Below are 19,105 nucleotides of genomic sequence, written 5' to 3' on the forward strand. Positions count from 1 at the left end.
GCCTGCACAGTAAGGACACAGCACAGCGCACTGTCTTGCTTACAAGTCGCCATAACAACGGTGGCACCGATGGACGTTCCCGCCCCGTGGTTATGGCAACCTGTCAATCAACACAGAACCTGGAAAGAAGGCAATTATGGTCTGAAGGTTCCTGAGATAGATGACAGCGATATCTCTGGAGCCCTAGGGAATCGCCTAATGATGAAATCGCCTAGGCGGCCGGGACCGAAAATGGAAACTACATATAGAAAAATAAGGTACTTAGAAGAAAAATATAAAATAAAATATTTGCCATTACAGACTGTTCTGCGGATGACCATTGTGTTGCATGAAACATGAAAAAATGGGTGGAACTCCGCATTAAGACCAGCGCTGTGCATGAGAGCAATGACTCCTCGCAGGGCAGATTGATAGCAGCGGGGGCCGTGACTCCTGCTGCTGTCAATCAAATCCTATGACAAGAGAGTGGGGGATGAGGCCAAGCCCCGCTGTCTATGTCTATGGACGCAGGTGCAAGGCTTGGGAGCAGGCCCGTATAGGAAGCAGCTTCCTATGGGGGCCACTTGCTGCAGAAGGGCCAAGGGTGGTGGCGGGGGACCCCAGAAGAGGAGGATTGGGGCTGCTTTGTGCATAACCACTCCAAACAGCTGGCAAGCATAACATGCTGATTATATATTTTTGAAAAAGTAAGCTTTACAACCACTTTAAGGAAGGAATCAGTCAGAGAAGATTGCTGGATGATCTTCAATTTCCCTGTACCCCTTGTTCCTGTGTTTCTTGCGTTTATCCTCATTTCCTCTTACAGACTCAGCTTGCCTCTGGACTTCCCTTCTGCTTGGCTTCTAGTTGTGACCCCGGTTTGTTGAAGGACTCTGATTCTCTCTGTCTTCTGTGTATGACCCTGACCTGGCTCCTGACTATGTTTCTACCTACATCCATCTGATCCGCCATGTACAGTATAACCTTGGCTTGGCTCCTGGCTATTCTTCTACCTCCCTCTTCATGGTCTATCACGCATGACCTTGGCTGTAGTTCCTGACCTTGTTATAACTACCTCCACCATTGAGGTGTCCTCACACCATCCACAGCTGATATCTGACCTGGTTACCACTAGTGTACCTCGCGTTCCTGCCAATTTCCTGTCCGCCCACCTAAAAACGTTTTTGCTGGTTCCTTCCTGGAGCAGACATCAGCAAGCCTTGGCACCCATGAGCCTTGCACTACCTGTCATCACCTCTAGGGGTGCTTGGACCATAGCCACAAGGGGAGCCCTCTCATCACTTCGGCCTCCAACCAGGTAAGTGACAGTTCAACTGAACTGTTACTTTTTACAGTTTTGTCTGAATTTCCACATACCTATTTCTGGTTTGATGAAGATGGTTGTGTCTTTGTGGACAAGTTTCTGGTTGTGTGAGTATGGTACTAAGTGTGTCTCTGCAGAAGAGTTTCTGGATGTGTCAGTACAGAACGGATTGTGACTCTGCAGGTAGGTTTATGGTTGTGCAGTACTCTACTTACGGCTTCTCTGCTGACATGTTGGGTTTCAGTACAATTACAGACGGTGTATTTACAGATATATTTCTGTTGTGTCAGTATGGTACTCATAGGGGCTGATTTACTGAAGACAAATAGACTGTGCACTCTGCAAAGTGCAGATGCTCCAGAGCTTAGCAAATGAGCAGAGGCTCTTCTGACTTCCATCATCCAATCATGTGCAAGAAAAAATGCTGTTTTTTATATTTTCCTTGCATGTGATTGGGTATTCTTTGCAAAGTGTAGCTTTACCTCATTTACTAAGCTCTGGAGCAACTGCAAATAGGCTGTGCACTCTGCTCATTTGCTAAGCTCTGGAGGAACTGCACTTGCAGAGTGCACCGTCTATTTGCCTTTAGTAAATCAATCCCACTGTGTTTATGCAAACATGATTCTGGCTGTATCAGTGTGGTCCTGATTGTGTCTCTGAGGACATGTTTCTGGGGGTGTCAGTGTGGTCCTGATTGTATCTCTGAGGACATGTTTCTGGTTGTGTCAGTGTGGTCCTGATTGTATCTCAGAGGACAGGTTTCTGGTGGTGTCAGTGTGGTCCTGATTGTATCTCAGAGGACAGGTTTCTGGTGGTGTCAGTGTGGTCCTGATTGTATCTCAGAGGACAGGTTTCTGGTGGTGTCAGTGTGGTCCTGATTGTATCTCAGAGGACAGGTTTCTGGTGGTGTCAGTGTGGTCCTGATTGTATCTCAGAGGACAGGTTTCTGGTGGTGTCAGTGTGGTCCTGATTGTATCTCAGAGGACATGTTTCTGGTGGTGTCAGTGTGGTCCTGATTGTATCTCAGAGGACATGTTTCTGGTGGTGTCAGTGTGGTCCTGATTGTATCTCAGAGGACATGTCTCTGGCTGTGTCAGTGTGGTCCTGATTGTATCTCTGAGGACATGTCTCTGGCTGTGTCAGTGTGGTCCTGATTGTATCTCAGAGGACATGTTTCTGGTTGTGTCAGTGTGGTCCTGATTGTATCTCTGGCTGTGTCAGTGTGGTCCTGATTGTATCTCAGAGGACAGGTTTCTGGTGGTGTCAGTGTGGTCCTGATTGTATCTCAGAGGACAGGTTTCTGGCGGTGTCAGTGTGGTCCTGATTGTATCTCTGGCTGTGTCAGTGTGGTCCCGATTGTATCTCTGGCTGTGTCAGTGTGGTCCCGATTGTATCTCTGTCTGGGTCAGTGTGGTCCTGATTATAGATCAGTGGAGATGTTTTTGGGTCTCTTCGTATTGCATTACAATGTATTCAAACATATTTATTAAATGTACTTTTCACCCAAAACATGATACAAAACATACAAACCTCCATAGATCCCCGCCTGAGGATGAACCGTCTTCCTTCTGATAACACTTCGATAAAACATGACACACTGATATGAGAGACACTGTCGTCTTACCTGAACTGCATTCCTGTAATAACTGGCAGGACTAGGACAGCAGAATCCTCATCCTATAATAAAGCAGAGTGATCATAAAGATACAAATGTACACAGACTGGCAGAGTATTGGATCCTGACACAGACCAGCAGAAATCTCTCAGGCTTCATGCACACGAGCGTTTCTTTTAAGCTAGAAAATCACTAGAAAAAACACCGGTAGTAGCATTTTAGTAGCATTTTTACAGTGTATGTAGGTAAAACAAAAAAGCTAAAAAAAAAAGCTGTTAGTAGCATTTTAGTAGCATTTAGAAGTGTTTAGTGTTTTTTTGTCTGCTGGGAAAATGCCCCCAAAAGCTCTGCAAAATGGCAGCACAGTGGCTGAGTGGTTAGCACTGCCCCTTGGCAGTGCTAGGGTCATTGCTTCAAATCCCAACCTCAGCACCACCTGCCTGGAGTTTGCATGTTCTCCATGTGCCTGCGTGGGTTTCCTCCAGATGCTCCAGTTTCCTCCCACACTCGGACATGAATACAGAAACAGACCAGCATAAATCGGTATGGCAGTGCTGCCGGCTTCCCCCCTTTCCTTTCCACTGGCAGCAGTAAACACACAATAGGATCCTTCAGGAGAGTGGAGGAAGGGTCCAGGAGATAAGTCACAATTGCCAGCCCTTTCTTTCCTGAATGAACACAGTGAGTGATCATTGCTGATCATTAACTGTGTTCATTCATAACTGAAGCATTGTAAAACTGTATTTTTTTTGGGGGGGTGGGGCCTGCCAGATTTTCTGTATGGTGCCCCGTGGTCTCTAACAGCAGCCCTGCTGGGCTGACAGGAGTAGTGATGCAGTTGTCGCTACTCCTGTCAGCCTTGTAACAGAAGGAAAGCGCCCCCATCCCTATAGTAAACCATTTTTACCCAGGGCAGCCGCCCCTCCTTCCCACCCCTTGTTCCGGCCCTGTCACCAAGACAGACACAGACAACAATTTGTTAAAAACAAAAAGTCAGACTTTGTTATTCACCTGCAGTGTCCACTGTGGTCATGCATAGAGCAAGCAGGAGGGAAACTATTGCAAATGTAGATATTTGAGGAGAACATCTCCTCTGGGATTTGTCTAACCACAAAACAAAGCCTAGTGGAGCTGTGCCGGCATTCAAAACATAAAGCAGAATGCAAAAATATACTAAAGCACACATAAAATCAAAAGTATGTATAAAGCTTTACCTTCCCACAAAGCACGCATTCCAACCGATCACTTTGTTGAGGAGAAAAAATATTCTGTACGCATTCTGTAAAAGGTTATAGGACACATCAGCGAGGCCCAGCTGGAGTTTTAATTCGAAAAAAGGCAAGATTCACATGTGTGCGGGTGATTGCGCTGCAGGAACGCAGGAGCTGTGTGCGGGTGCCATTAACGAATATACGCTGGAAATAGCTCCCACACTGAGAATCGCACTGCACTTGCAGTTCCCCTGCGGGCTACGATTTCTGAAGTACAGTACTGCAGGGACCTTTTCCTTGCATTTCAAGCAGAGCTGCACAGATATCGACCTGGCCTAAAAGCAAAATATTCTGAAAACTTGCCTATCTTTTACATGAAAGATTTATCTGCAAGAAATATTTTTTCATGTTGAATACATTATACACCGCTCAAAAAAATTTAAAGGAACACATTTTAATCAGAGTCTAGCACCAAGTCAATAAAACTCCTGGGATATTGATCTGGTCAGGTAAGTCGCAGAGGGGGTTGTTAATCAGTTTCAACTGCTTTGGTGTTAATGAAATTAACAACAGATGCACTAGATGGGCAACAATGAGACGACCCCCAAAACAGGAATGGTTTTACAGGGGGAGGCCACTGGCATATGTTTCCCTCTCCACTTTTCTGACTTTTTTTCACTAGTTTTGCATTTGGCTAGGGTCAGTGTCACTACTGGTAGCATGAGGCCATACCTGGACCCTACAGAGGTTGCACAGGCAGTCCAACAGGATGGCACATCAATACGTCCCATTGCCAGAAGGTTTGCTGTGTCTCCCAGCACAGTCTCAAGAGCATGGAGGAGATTCCAGGAGACAGGCAGTTACTCTAGGAGAGCTGGATGGGGCTGTAGAAGGTCCTTAACCCATTAACAGGACCAGTATCAGGACCAGGATGAGCCCTGCCAGAGCCCTACAAAATGACCTCCAGCAGGCCACTGGTGTGAATGTCTATGACCAATCAGAAACAGACTTCATGAGGGTGGCCTGAGGGTCCGACGTCCTCTAGTGGGCCCTGTGCTCACCATAGAGCTGGATTGGCATTTGTCATTGAACACCAGAATTGGCAGGTCCACCACTGGCACCCTGTGCTTTTCACAGATGAGAGCAGGTTCCCCCTGAGCACATGTGACAGACATGAAGGAGTCTGGAGAAGCCATGGAGAACGTTCTGCTGCCTGTAACATGGTTCAGCATCACTGTTTTGGTGGTGGGTCAGTGATGGTCTGGGAAGGCATATCCATGGAGGGACGCACAGACCTCTACAGGCTAGACAATGGCACCCTGACTGCCATTAGGTATCAGGCACAGCAAACCTTCTGGCAATGGCACGTATTGATGTGCCATCCTGGTGGAGTTGGACTGCCTGTGCAACCTCTGTAGGGTCTAGGTATGGCCTCATGCTACCAGTAGTGACACTGACCCTAGCCAAATGCAAAACTAGTGAAAAACTAAAAGACGAGTAGGGAATAAAAAAGGTCAATGGCCTCCACCTGTAAAACCATTCCTGTTTTGGGGGTCATCTCATTGTTGCCCATCTAGTGCACCTGTTAATTTCATTAATACCAAAAGCAGCTGAAACTGATGGAACAACCCCCTCTGCGACTTACCTGACCAGATCAATACCCCAGGAGTGTCACTGACTTGATGCTAGACTCGGATTACAAATTTTTCCTTTAATTTTTCTGAGCTGTGTACTTCTATTTACAAACTGAACGTTTATGTGTAAAAAACAATCTGTGTGAGAGGAAAAAGTAGCAATTCTGTACAAAAAATGTTTGTACTATGCATTCTATCATCGTTTAAAGAATAAAGCCCCTTATGTGTAACATCTTTACCTGTCCCGGTAGTTGTACTCCAGTCACTGCGCTCAGGGTCGGCCTTCCTGCCAGGATCAGGATCTTTGCTACATCCTGCAGAATTGATGAGAGACACAAAGGAGCGCAGAGAGGTCAGTCACTAAATGGTACAAAACATCACAAGTCAGACTAGATAACGATTTTTAAAAGGGATTTTGCCATAAACCTCAACGCCTGTGTGATTAGGCTGGACATACGCGGCCCGTTCTGTTCCGAATCGAAATTCAGACGAAATTTTAATTATTCGGGTAATCGGATGTATCCAAATTTCTTAATTACAATAGTAACGAATTTAAAACGTATCTGAAATAACAAAATTAAATTTAAAAAAAACTAAACTAGAATCCAGTTAGAATCAAATCAAATGTGAATTGAATTCAAAACCAAAATTGAATTTAAAAACAAATTCGAAGTTTAAACATATTGCTGACTATTGCGTATATTAGTGATTAGTGTAGTAGTGATAGAACATGACTGTCTTCTGAAATTCGAACTTTCAAAAGAGTAGACTAGAATAAAACAGAATAGATGTGAACAGAATAGAGTAGAGTAAAAGAGAATAGATGTGAACAGAATAGAGTAAAACAGAATAGATTTGAACAGAGTAGAGTAAAACAGAAAAAACAAGAAAATAAAATAGAATAAATTAAAATAGAAAATAAAGGAATGGAATAGAATAGAGAAGAACAGAGTAAAAGACCAGAATAGAATATAAAATAAAAGGGATAGAAAAGAAAAGGATATAGTAAAATAGAAAGAATATAGCCATCTTCCAAAATTAAATTTTTTAAAAAGAACAGAATAAAACAGGATAGAAAAGAATAGAGTACAACAGAACAGAATAGAGAATAAAAGACTAGACTAAAATAAAATAGAAAATAAAAGGAATGGAATATAAAAGAAGAAAATAGAAAAGAATAGAAGAAAAGAGTAAATAAAGAATATAATAGAATAAAATAAAAAGATAACCGTCTTCCGAAATTCGAATTTCGAATAGAATAGAACAAGCAATTCTTCACAATGAACTCGGATTGATTTGACATTTCCTATTCAAATTCGATTTGAATACTTCATATCCACTGAAAACATTTTAATCCGATTGAAAACAAATAAAGGAAACAAATTCTGCCTTGAATTCAACAAAACAAGATTAATTAACTTAAAGTGTTCCTAAACCCCGGACCCCGCATTCACTATATCAGGTCACCCCGGACCCCGCATTCACTATATCCGCTCTCCCCGGACCCCGCATTCACTATATCCGCTCTCCCCGGACCCCGCATTCACTATATCCGCTCTCCCCGGACCCCGCATTCACTATATCCGCTCTCCCCGGACCTGCATTCACTATATCCGCTCTCCCCGTACCCTGCATTCACTATATCCGCTCTCCCCGGACCCTGCATTCACTATATTCGCTCTCCCCGGACCCCGCATTCACTATATTAGGTCTCCCCGGACCCCGCATTCACTATATCCGCTCTCCCCGGACCCCGCATTCACTATATCCACTTTTCCCGGACCCCGCATTCACTATATCCACTCTCCCCGGACCCCGCATTCACTATATCTGCTCTCCCCGGACCCTGCATTCACTATATCCGCTCTCCCCGGACCCTGCATTCACTATATCCGCTCTCCCCGGACCCTGCATTCACTATATCCGCTCTCCCCGGACCCCGCGTTCACTATATCCGCTCTCCCCGGACCCCGCATTCACTATATCCGCTCTCCCCGGACCCTGCATTCACTATATCCGCTCTCCCCGGACCCTGCATTCACTATATCCGCTCTCCCCGGACCCCGCATTCACTATATCTGCTCTCCCCGGACCCCGCATTCACTATATCTGCTCTCCCCGGACCCCGCATTCACTATATCCGCTCTCCCACAGTACACAGAACATGGAAATGCAATTATTTTAGTAAATATAACACTGCTAAATAACTTCTCATCAGCAGTATATAGCAGTCTTGTGACTTCAGCAGAGCACTGGTTAAAGCTTGTAGAAGTTTTCTTTCTGCTCTAGGAGAATGCAGAACCCCTGACCTCTGTATGGACAGTGCTGATTGACCCTGTGCTGATCACATGCACTCTCCCAAGAAAAAAAAAACAACCTCTCTAGCAATACACACCAAAATGAGCATGTGAAGAAGAGCTATGGTTTAGTCAGTCTTATCAGCGTGGACATTTGAACAAGAAGAGGGGCAGAGAAGACAGGATCAAGCAGCCTTTTTACACAGTGCGGAGGATTAACCCCTTAGGTTCCACAGTGACTATAACAAGCATGCTTTACTGCATAGAAAGACTTATTTTACTGTTTTGGGTTTAAATCGATGCAAAACTGCACGTTCGTTCTGCACATATCTAGGTCAGGTAGCAATCACTGCCTGAGAGCCCTTTCACACGGTGCTGCATGTGCCCACAGGTTTGGAGCGGGTTAGCTGCACTTTCCCATGCATTCAGGAGCTTTCAGATAGCACACCGATACCACGGGACTCAATATACAGTAACTCTATGGGAAGGTGTAGCTAACCCGCTCCAGACCCGTGCATACATTGCACTGCGAGAATATTGCACCACATCGGTGTGATAGAAGGGCTCTGACCAGGGGTGGACTGACAACTCATGGGGCCCCCGGGCAATATGGGATCATGGGGCCCCTGTGTCCTTGCCCAAACTCAAAAAGCCTATGAAAAAGGTACCAGGAGCATCTCATGGGGCCCACTACTGACCCCGGGCCCTCAGGCAGTGCCTGAGTTTCCAAATCATCAGTCCGCCTGATGATTCTGACTCGTGTCACACACCAGATCTATACGAGTGGTTCACGGCCCCAGTTTAGCTTCACGAATGACGACGGGAGAAATACAGGACTTCTGGACGCCGGTTTCGAGAAGAAATATTAGGATGCCCATTGAACAATGTAGGGATATATAACATCCGATGTGTTGTACCGCGTACATAGTGAAGCCAAAGTGAGCGCCATCAGGATGGACGGTGCCTATGTATCAAAGCATGCGCCATATCACAAAACACGAGGTTAGAATGACTACTGAAGGTAAAAGGAGAGCTGACACGTTTCAGGGATCTGCGTCTTCTTCATCAGTGTTAGTAATCAATGTAGAGGGTCAAAATTCACAAGATATAAACCTTTCATATCAATCATCTGACATATTCTCTTTGTCTTCTATTATAGACTCACCTGGCTGTGGATCTGGACTCACATCTAGCAGACTGGAGCCTCCAGCTGTCCAATCTGGAAGGTATGGGTGTTTCTCGCTACCTGGAGAACATAAATAGCCAATCACTGCTCAGATCATCGGTCACAAGGAACAAAACATGAGCGCTGCTAAGAAAAAAAAATAAAATGAACAAAAAAAGTTTTAGAGAATCAGGATATAGTATGGAGCCCTTTGCTGATGTCAGAGTCCACACTTGAACCCCCCATACCTAAGTTGACCATTGATACTGTAAGGCAGTGGTCTCCAAAAACTGCGGCCCATGGGCCAAATGTAGCCCTTTGCTTGCTTTTATCTGGCCCTTGGGGTACTGTTCCTCTCACTGATAGGAGGCGCTATTTATTCTTCTGACAACAATTATGGGGGACAAGTCTTCCACTGACAACCATGATGGAGCCTTATTCCTTCCACTGACACCAATGATGGGGCATAATTTATCCATAATTCATAAAAACAAGAGTGCGCACACACAACCGCTCTCAGGTTGAACTGGATGGACTGGTGTCTTTATTTAATGTTACCAACTATGTAACTATATTGGAAATAAACAATGAGGCACTATTCCTCCCACTGACACCAATGAGGGGGCACTATTCCTCCCACTGACACCAATGAGGGGGCACTATTCCTCCCACTGACACCAATGATGGGGGCACTATTCCTCCCACTGATACCAATGATGGGGCACTATTCTTCCCACTGACACCAATGATGGGGGCACTATTCTTCCCACTGACACCAATGATGGGGGCACTATTCCTCCCACTGACACCAATGATGGGGCACTATTCTTCCCACTGACACCAATGATGGGGCACTATTCCTCCCACTGACACCAATGATGGGGCACTATTCCTCCCACTGACACCAATGATGGGGCACTATTCCTCCCACTGACACCAATGATGGGGCACTATTCCTCCCACTGACACCAATGATGGGGCACTATTCCTCCTCCTACTGACCATATGCCCATATAATTTTTTTAATCCTAATGACTACCCTGCCTAAAACAATGTCTACTTCCACTGATGTCAGGGCATTTTCCACTCCTGCTGGCCATAGTCCAGCCCTCCTAAAGTCTGAAGAACAGTAAACGGTCTCTTTGTTTAGAATGTTTGGAGTCCCCTGCTGTAAGGTACAGTGCCAATCGAAGTTGCTATCCCTAAATAAACAAAAACAAGCTCTTGGACTGGAATGAAGTGGGTGGAAGTCTGAAAATGATTGTTGCCTGGCTGTGCAGGATATAGGGGGACTCAATACTTAGCGGCTCCTTCGGGGGTGAGCACTACAACAATAAACCATGTCCATTAGGAACCTATCACAATGCCCCCCATCAAGGTGAGGCCATGGCACTCTTTACATGGTACACTCTTTATCTACAGATATTACCTGTCACCACCATGAAAGGGGCTATTTGGCTGCACTTGCCTCCGGGGTTAAGGTTTCTTAATCCTCCCTGACTAGAAGTCAAAGCAAATGAGTCTTGTAGTCAAAGGGCAATGGGTCTCTATGTCAAGAGCAAATGTCCTGTTGGTATCTTTTTGATGAGAAATGTACTCATTTCTGCGAGTGGCCATTGTGTGATAGGTCAGGTGGTACAAACCAATTGTAGCACTACCCCCTTAGGAGTTGGGTCCCCCTAGAGTCCTCCACACAACTTCATAAAAGCTTGCGTCCAGAGTCAGAGATCAGCCTTAGAGCTTTGTTTTTTTGTTTTGTTTTTTACTTTTTATTTAGGGGATTTTGAACTGGGATAGGGTTAGAGGTGTAAAGAACCAGCAAACACAAATGCTCCTGCGCTTGGGGATGGAGTCGACGCAGGCTACAACCACATTAAGAATGTCCTGGAATATGCACACCTTGCTGCCCTCAAATGCACCGGGGGAATCCAAATATACTGAATGAGGAAAGAACAAAGAGGGCGCACAGGCCTAGTGCATTACCATAAAAAATGTTTAATAAAAAATAAAGTAGGTGTTGTACTCACAAATGACAATATAGTCAAGGCACATCATAAAAGAACAGCTGGGTCAACACCGTGCTGAGTAACAGTCCGCAATAGGGAGTTTAGACATCCAAAAGGCTGACGCGTTTCGAGGACTTGCCTTTTCCTCAGAGCCCTCAGAGGGTTAGAGGTGTGCAGGATGCCCAAGGGTACTGATTAACTGAGGACAACATCCTGGAATGATTTACAAGCCTTCTTTGCAGCACAGTCTCTGTTGGAGAGCCAGCCAGCGTCTCCTTAGTGTACCACCCCAGACCCTAGATGAACTTCTCTTCACCCAGCAATCTGGAGGTTCCTGTCACTTTAAGAGATGAACAGTCACTGGTAGGTGAATGATCTGGTTTCTGCACCAGAGTGCTCCTTCCCCTATTCGCTCGGAGGCTGCAGGTGTACTCCCTCAGATCCTATCCTGTACCACTGGTGGGTTGGTGGCTGCTACCAGTCCTATCAGCTAGGCCGCTCCTTCCCTGCCATACAGGCGGTCCTCTCTCAGGGGGCCAGTGAGCTCTGAGCTTTCCTCCTTTCCAGCTAAGGGCCTGCAGGTAGGCGCCATCCCACAGGGCCTCCTGGCAGCCGCCTTCCTTCAGCCACACATCTTCCTCTCTGTCTTCCACCCAAACTCTGCTGCAACTGAGCAGGCTCCAGAATGTTTAAGAGTGTCCCAGCCCCTTGCCAAGACTTCTGTTGGAGATTGGCTAGGGTCCTTCAACATTTCAGCCAGCCACTGCTTAGATCCACTCACTGCCTCTAATGCCTTCCTCTAAAATCCTAGAGCAGGGGAAAATTCAAGAGGTGCTGGCCTGCAAAGTCTCTTAGCTCCTGACCAAGATTTGACCTTCTGGCTATTACACCCAGGTTGCTATTCAGCCTCCCTTACTAACAATTAAACACTAGCTCCCCCTAGCTAAACTAGGAGGGTGCTACACAAAACCAATAAAACCAATCCTAGGCTTCATTTCACTTTCAGTCTAAATGGCTGCTTTTGGCAATGTGGCGAATCTGGGCTCAGAGAACGCTGCAAGATGCGACCTATAATGGAGCAATAATAGTGCTGAGACTTACTTGGTTGTAGAGACTGCTCCATGTCTATCTCTTCCAGGAGTTTGATCATCGGCTCATGCTCTTCCTTCAATATATTGTATAAAGCGTCCTTTTGTGCAATACTCCACCCACTGATATAAAAGTACAGCGTTCTCATCCGATCTTGATTGGTTCGTTGTTCCTCTATTTTGTCACACTGTTCAAATGTCAACAGATCCTTGATCATGAGATAATACAGAAGGCGCTCCACCTGAGTTGTTCGTTCTATCAGTTTCTGCCGATGTCTGTCCACAAAGTGCTCCTTTTCTAAAATACAGTTATTAATATATTTTTTATCATTTGTTCACCTTTTATTAAATGTTTACAATTTAATCGGTGGAAGTTATATCTGTTTTTATTTCCATTATTTAGTGACAAAACACATTATACTGCAAGAGTAGGAGGTTTGACAAAGGAGCTGACTGGTGCTCCGAAACGCGTTACCTAGGCTACAGATCCATCGCCCTGACGCCACTTCCGGTTTCCTGTGTTCCACGGTGGTTTCCCTGATGTCACTTCCAGTTCCATGGACTTCCCGTCCCTGGAAGCCGGTGCCTCCATGCAACGCTGACATCCACCCTGGTTTAGGCTCCATTGAACCCTGGATGCTGACCCCACCATACCATCTAAACCACGGGTGTCAAACTGGTGGACCTCCAGCTGTTGCCAAACTACAAGTCCCAGGAGGCATTGCAAGATTGACAGTTACAAGCATGACTCCCAAAGGCCAAGGCATGATGGGACTTGTAGTTTCGCAACAACTGGAGGGCCACCAGTTTGACACCCCTGATCTAAACAGTGGCTAACAGAGTGGCTATGGTCCCCATCTAATTTCAGGCTTTTTATCTTCTTCACACGTTAGTTATATCTCCCTTCCTTCCTTTCCTTCGTTCTCTCTCTCTCTCACACACACATTTTCTCACTCTCTTTATTTCCTTCCTCTCTTTCTCTCCTTCCTTCTTTCCCCCTCACCAAAGCCACCTACGGGGCTCCTATAAAAAATGTAAAAAAGATAAAATATAAAACTGTAAAAAATAAAATAAAAATAAAAACCTACTGACGCTAGTGGTGGAACTACCAGGGTTGCGAAGGTCACTCTTGCGACCTGGCCCTGGCATTCCACCACCGACTCCGAGGAAAGGGTCCCCGGGGCTTGGCTTTGCTCAGTCCAAAATGCCTGGGCCTATTTTTTGTCCCAGTCCGGGCCTGATTATTAATATAGTTTATTGCCATGATGATTGCCTGAATATCATTAGGATTGCCTCATTGTCATTGGCCAATAGAAATATGCAGAAGGAAGAGGCGGGCAAACATATCCTATCAGTAAGTATTAGACCTCTAGCTGTCAGAATGGCTTAGCTGTAACTGGAACATTTTGGAAGCTGCTTCAGCTACATACATCTCTAGGGGGCAGAATGTTATGACCACAGCAGGTTTTTTTCTGTTTTTTGTTTTAATAATTTTTTAATTATTTTTTGGAAACAGCATCACCAGACCAAAAGAACCTTTCTTGGGCTTCTTTCCATTTCAATCTAAATGGTTTCTGTTGGCAATGTGGTAAATTTGGGCTTAGAGAACGCTGCAAAACCCAACACATAATAATGAAACAGTACTGCGACTTACGTGGTACTAGTTGCTGCTTCTTGTCTTTCTCTTCCAGGAGTTCGATTAGTGGACCATTCTGTTCTTCTAATATTTCATATAAAGCGTCTTTTTGTGCATTATTCCATCTGCTGATATAAAAGTTCAACCTTGCCATCGCCTTTTGTTGGTTTTTCTGGTCTTCTATTATCTTAAACTGTTCAGATGTCAACAGACCCTCTTCCAGAAGACAATTCAGAATGGACTTTTCCAGAGTCATTTGTTCTGTCAGTTCCTGCTGATATCTGTCCACAAAGTGCTTCATTTCTGTCAAAGTAAATTAGTTATTAACAATTTTTTTTAATGTTCACAATTAAATAGTTTAGCACAGTGGTCTCCAAACTGCAGCCCACAGGTTGGATGTGTCCTTTTGGTTGCCTTTATTCGGCCCTTGAGGGATCATTATATCCACTGACACCAATGATGGTGGTGGTCCCACTGATACCAAGAATGGGGCACTATTCCTCCCACTGATACCAAACAATGGGGCACTATTCTTCCCAGTTATACCAAGAATGGGGCACTATTCCTCCCACTGATACCAAGAATGGGGCACTATTCCTCCCACTGATACCAATGATGGGGCACTATTCCTCCCACTGATACCAAGAATGGGGCACTATTCCTCCCACTGATACCAATGATGGGGCACTATTCCTCCCACTGACACCAATGATGGGACACTATTCCTCCCACTGACACCAATGATGGGGCACTATTCCTCCACTGATACCAATGATGGGGCACTATTCCTCCCACTGATACCAATGATGGGGCACTATTCCTCCCACTGATACTTAGAATGGGGCATAATTCCTCCGACTGATACCAAGAATAGGAATTATTCCTCCAACTAATACCAATGATGGGGCACTATTCCTCCCACTCATACCAAGAATGGGGCATTATTCCTCCTACTGACACCAATGATGGGGCACTGTTCTTCCCACTGATACCAATGATGGGGCACTAATCCTCCCACTGATACCAATGATGGGGCACTATTCCTCCCACTGATACCAATGATGGGGCACTATTCCTCCCACTGATACCAATGATGGGGCACTATTCCTCCCACTGACACCAATGATGGGGCACTATTCCTCCCACTGACACCAATGATGGGGCACTATTCCTCCCACTGACACCAATGATGGGGCACTATTCCTCCCACTGACACCAATGATGGGGCACTATTCCTCCCACTGACACCAATGATGGGGCACTATTCCTCCCACTGACACCAATGATGGGGCACTATTCCTCCCACTGATACCAATGATGGGGCACTATTCCTCCCACTGATACCAATATTGGGGCACGATTCCTCCCACTGACACCAATGATGGGGCACTATTCCTCCCATTCATACTAAGAATAGGAATTATTCCTCCAACTAATACCAATGATGGGGCACTATTCCTCCCACTAATACCAAGAATGGGACACTATTCCTCCCACAAATACCAATGATGGGGCACTATTCCTCCCACGGACACCAATGATGGGGCACTATTCCTCCCACTAATACCAAGAATGGGACACTATTCCTCCCACAAATACCAATGATGGGGCACTATTCCTCCCACGGACACCAATGATGGGACACTATTCCTCCCACTGATACCAATGATGGGGTACTATTCCTCCCACTGATACCAATGATGGGACACTATTCCCCCCACTGATACCAATGATGGGGCACTATTCCCCCCACTGATACCAATGATGGGGCACTATTCCTCCCACTGATACCAACAATCGGGCACTATTTCTCCCATTAGAACCATTAATTGTAAACTAAGGGGCGGAGTCACCTGGTGACACCATTGAACATATATGACGTCATAAGGGGGAGGGTCATAAGTGGCTTTTTAATAGCGGATTAAGGAGTTTACAGGCGACACCGCCTCTTAAAACTTTGCTTGAGGTTGCAGTGCTTACAATTGATTAAAAATTGCCATTCGGAAAAAAATAAAACAAGCATTCAGGAGTTGGCAGGATCCATTCCTGAAAACCCAATAGAGGCTGCTTAGCCACCATCTGAAAAGAGATCCACCACTGACCACGGTTCAGAGACTGAGCAAATGTGAACTTAGCCCAAAACCGTTGAAATGCAACTCATTTCTGTGGGGAACACACACGGAATTCTGGATAAAAAAGGAAATACTGTATAAAAAAAAGGAAATATGCTACGACTCACCTGGTTTGACCTGTTTGTCTTGGTGCTCCAAGTGTTCGATGAGCTGCTCATTATATTTCTTTAGCATTGTATATAAAGTGACCTTTCCCTGATTACTCCAGTATCTGACATATTTGAAGAGCTCTCTCATCTTCCTCCGAGAGGTGGGTTTTCTACGTATCTCAGCACATTGTTTCTGTGTCAGGAGACTCTGTTGTAGAAGATCATCTAACATGGGATCCACCACAGTCACCCCTCTTATAAGATCCGTAGAATGTTGTTTTATAAAGTTGACTTTTACTATAGGATAATCAAAATACAGAATTATAAATCTATCTTATAGCACAACTGCAACCTTTTTTTTTATTGTTTGCTTTGGATAGAACAGCAAAGGATTGGAGCCATACCTAGTAATAGTCATTTCAACAAGTCCATTCAGCTGGGCATGTTCTTTAACATCGAATATGTTTTGGCACTTATCTAGTTTTGCCTCGATAGTCGAGGTGTGACAATTTAATTCCCACAATGGACTGTAAAAAAATATGTTTGTGCAGGAGCATTGTCGTGGTGGAGAATCCACTTGCCAGGCCAGAGTTATGGTCTTTTCCTCCAAACAGATTCCCGTAACCTTTTCAGAATTTCCAAGTAACAATGTTGGTCGACCATTGTACTATGCTGTATGAACTTATAGTGAACTGTCCATTTGTGAGCATAAAAACCCACCAGGATGAGCATATGAGCGTTCGCACATTAGTCCTTTGCGTTTTTGACTGCTTGCTTCTTGTGTCATTGTGAACATCTTTCCGCCCCTCCTTAACCTCCCTGGCGGTATGATTCTTTCCGATTTTTGGTGCTGAAAGCGGTACCATTATTTTGCATGGAAATATGTAGTTTTTTTATTGTAGGCTGTAATATTTAGGAATAACTCACTGAAATCTGTCTGAACAAGAGTCTAGTAAACATCCCGGGGATGATAAAATTTTAAACACAAAATCATAAATTATAATTTAATAAATAATCATAAAAAATAATAATATAATAATAATACATTTAATTCAATAATATAATCAAACCAAAAACACTGAAATTTGAAATAGAGCGCCAAGTTCGCACATCGCTGAGCAAAGTCGCAGAATCGTTTTCAGTGTCTGATGATGAATTTCCCCACAAATCATTATCACTCAATTCTGCAAGTGGTTCTGATTTACTATCACTGTTCTCTAGCCGGTCTAAAACCGCGTCTGACCTAAAGGGACGCTTTTTGGACGCCATGGACGTTTCTCAGTTTCCAGGCAGAAAGAACAGACAAAATGCAGGCAGGGCGCCGGACAAAGCACTCGGGACAAAATGTATGTGAAATTGGTTGAGACAGCAATGTTTTACTATGTAAAAAAAAAAAAATGAAATTTTTTAAAATTTTTAAATTTCCCGCCGCCGCCGGCGCCCGTACGTCCCGACGTCACAGGGACAGGACACAGAAGCCGGATGCCGGCATCGGCCGGAGGAGATGGCCGGGGACGCTGCAGGGGACACATCGCGGGAGCGCAGGGTAAGGTAAGGGAAGAACAAATGCCGGAGCAGTGCCGCATGGTATTCCCGAGTGTAGCTCGGGGTTACCGCTTTTGGTACTGAAATGTTACCCCGAGCTACACTCGGGAATACCGCCAGGGAGGTTAAACTACCTATGTCATAGGTGTCAAACAGAAGGCCCGCGGGCCGAAACCGGCCCTCCAGGCCATTTCATGTGGTCCTTGTATCTCTCCTGCAGGTACCCCCTTGTCTCTGCCCACACCTTGTCTAAGCAGTCCGCAGAAGAGAGGAGAATAGAACAAATCTGCCAAATCCTCCTCATCCCCACACCCCCTCATCTCTGCCTCCCCTGGACTCAGCATTCAGCAGACTCTGGTAACTGACTCCACTTCTCTGGTCCTCCTTCAGACCCTGCACTTTCTGCTTTCCAGTTCTGCCCCCACAAAGGGGGTGCATGTTAGGTAAGGTGTGGGATTCTTGACATCTGATGTAATGGGGGGGGGGGTGCTCTGGACATCTAGTCTTACAGATACAACTGGCCTTTTGAGGGCCACCATAATGCTGATACGGCCCGCCATGAAATGGAGTTTGATACCCCTGGCCAATGTCATTCATAAACATTAAATGTTTTCATGGACTGTTTACCATAAGCCTGTTGTAACAGAGTTAAAGTTTCACCAGCACTTCTGCCAACTTTCACACCAAATTTGATGTTAATCCGCTGCTCCAGATTCCTGTCCAGGGGCGGACTAACCATTAGAGCACTCGGGCACTGCCCAAGGGCCCAGGGTCAGTAGGGGGCCCAATGAAATGCCCCTGGTACCTCTTTATAGGATTTTTTGGTGTGCTTTGAGTGTGTTCAAGGACACAGGGGCCCCATGATCAACTATTTCCAAGGGGGCTCCATGAGTTGTCAGTCCTCCCCTGTTCCTGTCACTCCTTTTCAGCCAACAAAGTAATGCACATTCATGTTATTTCTTCTTCTACTCCGTAAAGACTGAGTCAACTGGTCTGTGACCCAGGAGAGTGCAAGTTTGAACATGGCAAGATACACTCCAGTGCAAATGGCCATGTGACAATAGTGGTGCCGCCAGCATTCCGGGAATTAGATTGTCACACTTTCATTTTCTGTTTACAGTTTATGAGATTTTATTGATTCACAAGCAGGAAGAAGAAGGTCCTGATCCCTCTATATAGATCTTTATATCACTAGAGGGATCACCATCAGGAGGAAGGAGGTCCTGATTCCTCTATATAGATCTTTATATCACTAGAAGGGTCACCGGCAGGAGGAAGGAGGTCCTGATCCCTCTATATAGATCTTTATATCACTAGAGGGGTCACCGGCAGGAGGAAGGAGTTCCTGATTTCCTCTAATTCCAAACTGTGGCCCAGGGGCCAG

General features: G+C 45.2%; 1 protein-coding gene across 1 annotated transcript in view; it reads right to left on the reverse strand.

Moving 5' to 3' along the window:
* Nucleotides 1-19,105, reverse strand: part of LOC149443517 (uncharacterized) — a 50,713-nt gene that overhangs the window by 25,002 nt on the left and 6,606 nt on the right. Inside the window, exons 3-9 of the mRNA XM_089655600.1 lie at nucleotides 16,195-16,473; nucleotides 13,974-14,258; nucleotides 12,333-12,617; nucleotides 9,226-9,306; nucleotides 6,003-6,077; nucleotides 4,133-4,197; nucleotides 2,928-2,980 (exon numbers count right to left, since the gene is read on the reverse strand). Coding sequence (XP_089511726.1) covers nucleotides 2,928-2,980; nucleotides 4,133-4,197; nucleotides 6,003-6,077; nucleotides 9,226-9,306; nucleotides 12,333-12,617; nucleotides 13,974-14,258; nucleotides 16,195-16,473 — 1,123 coding nt within the window. The remainder of the gene's footprint in view (nucleotides 1-2,927; nucleotides 2,981-4,132; nucleotides 4,198-6,002; nucleotides 6,078-9,225; nucleotides 9,307-12,332; nucleotides 12,618-13,973; nucleotides 14,259-16,194; nucleotides 16,474-19,105) is intronic.

The sequence above is a fragment of the Staurois parvus genome, unplaced genomic scaffold (genome assembly GCF_062004578.1).
Source record: "Staurois parvus isolate SC_StPar_1 unplaced genomic scaffold, SC_StPar_1.0 ptg000854l, whole genome shotgun sequence".
Taxonomy (NCBI): Eukaryota; Metazoa; Chordata; class Amphibia; order Anura; family Ranidae; genus Staurois; species Staurois parvus.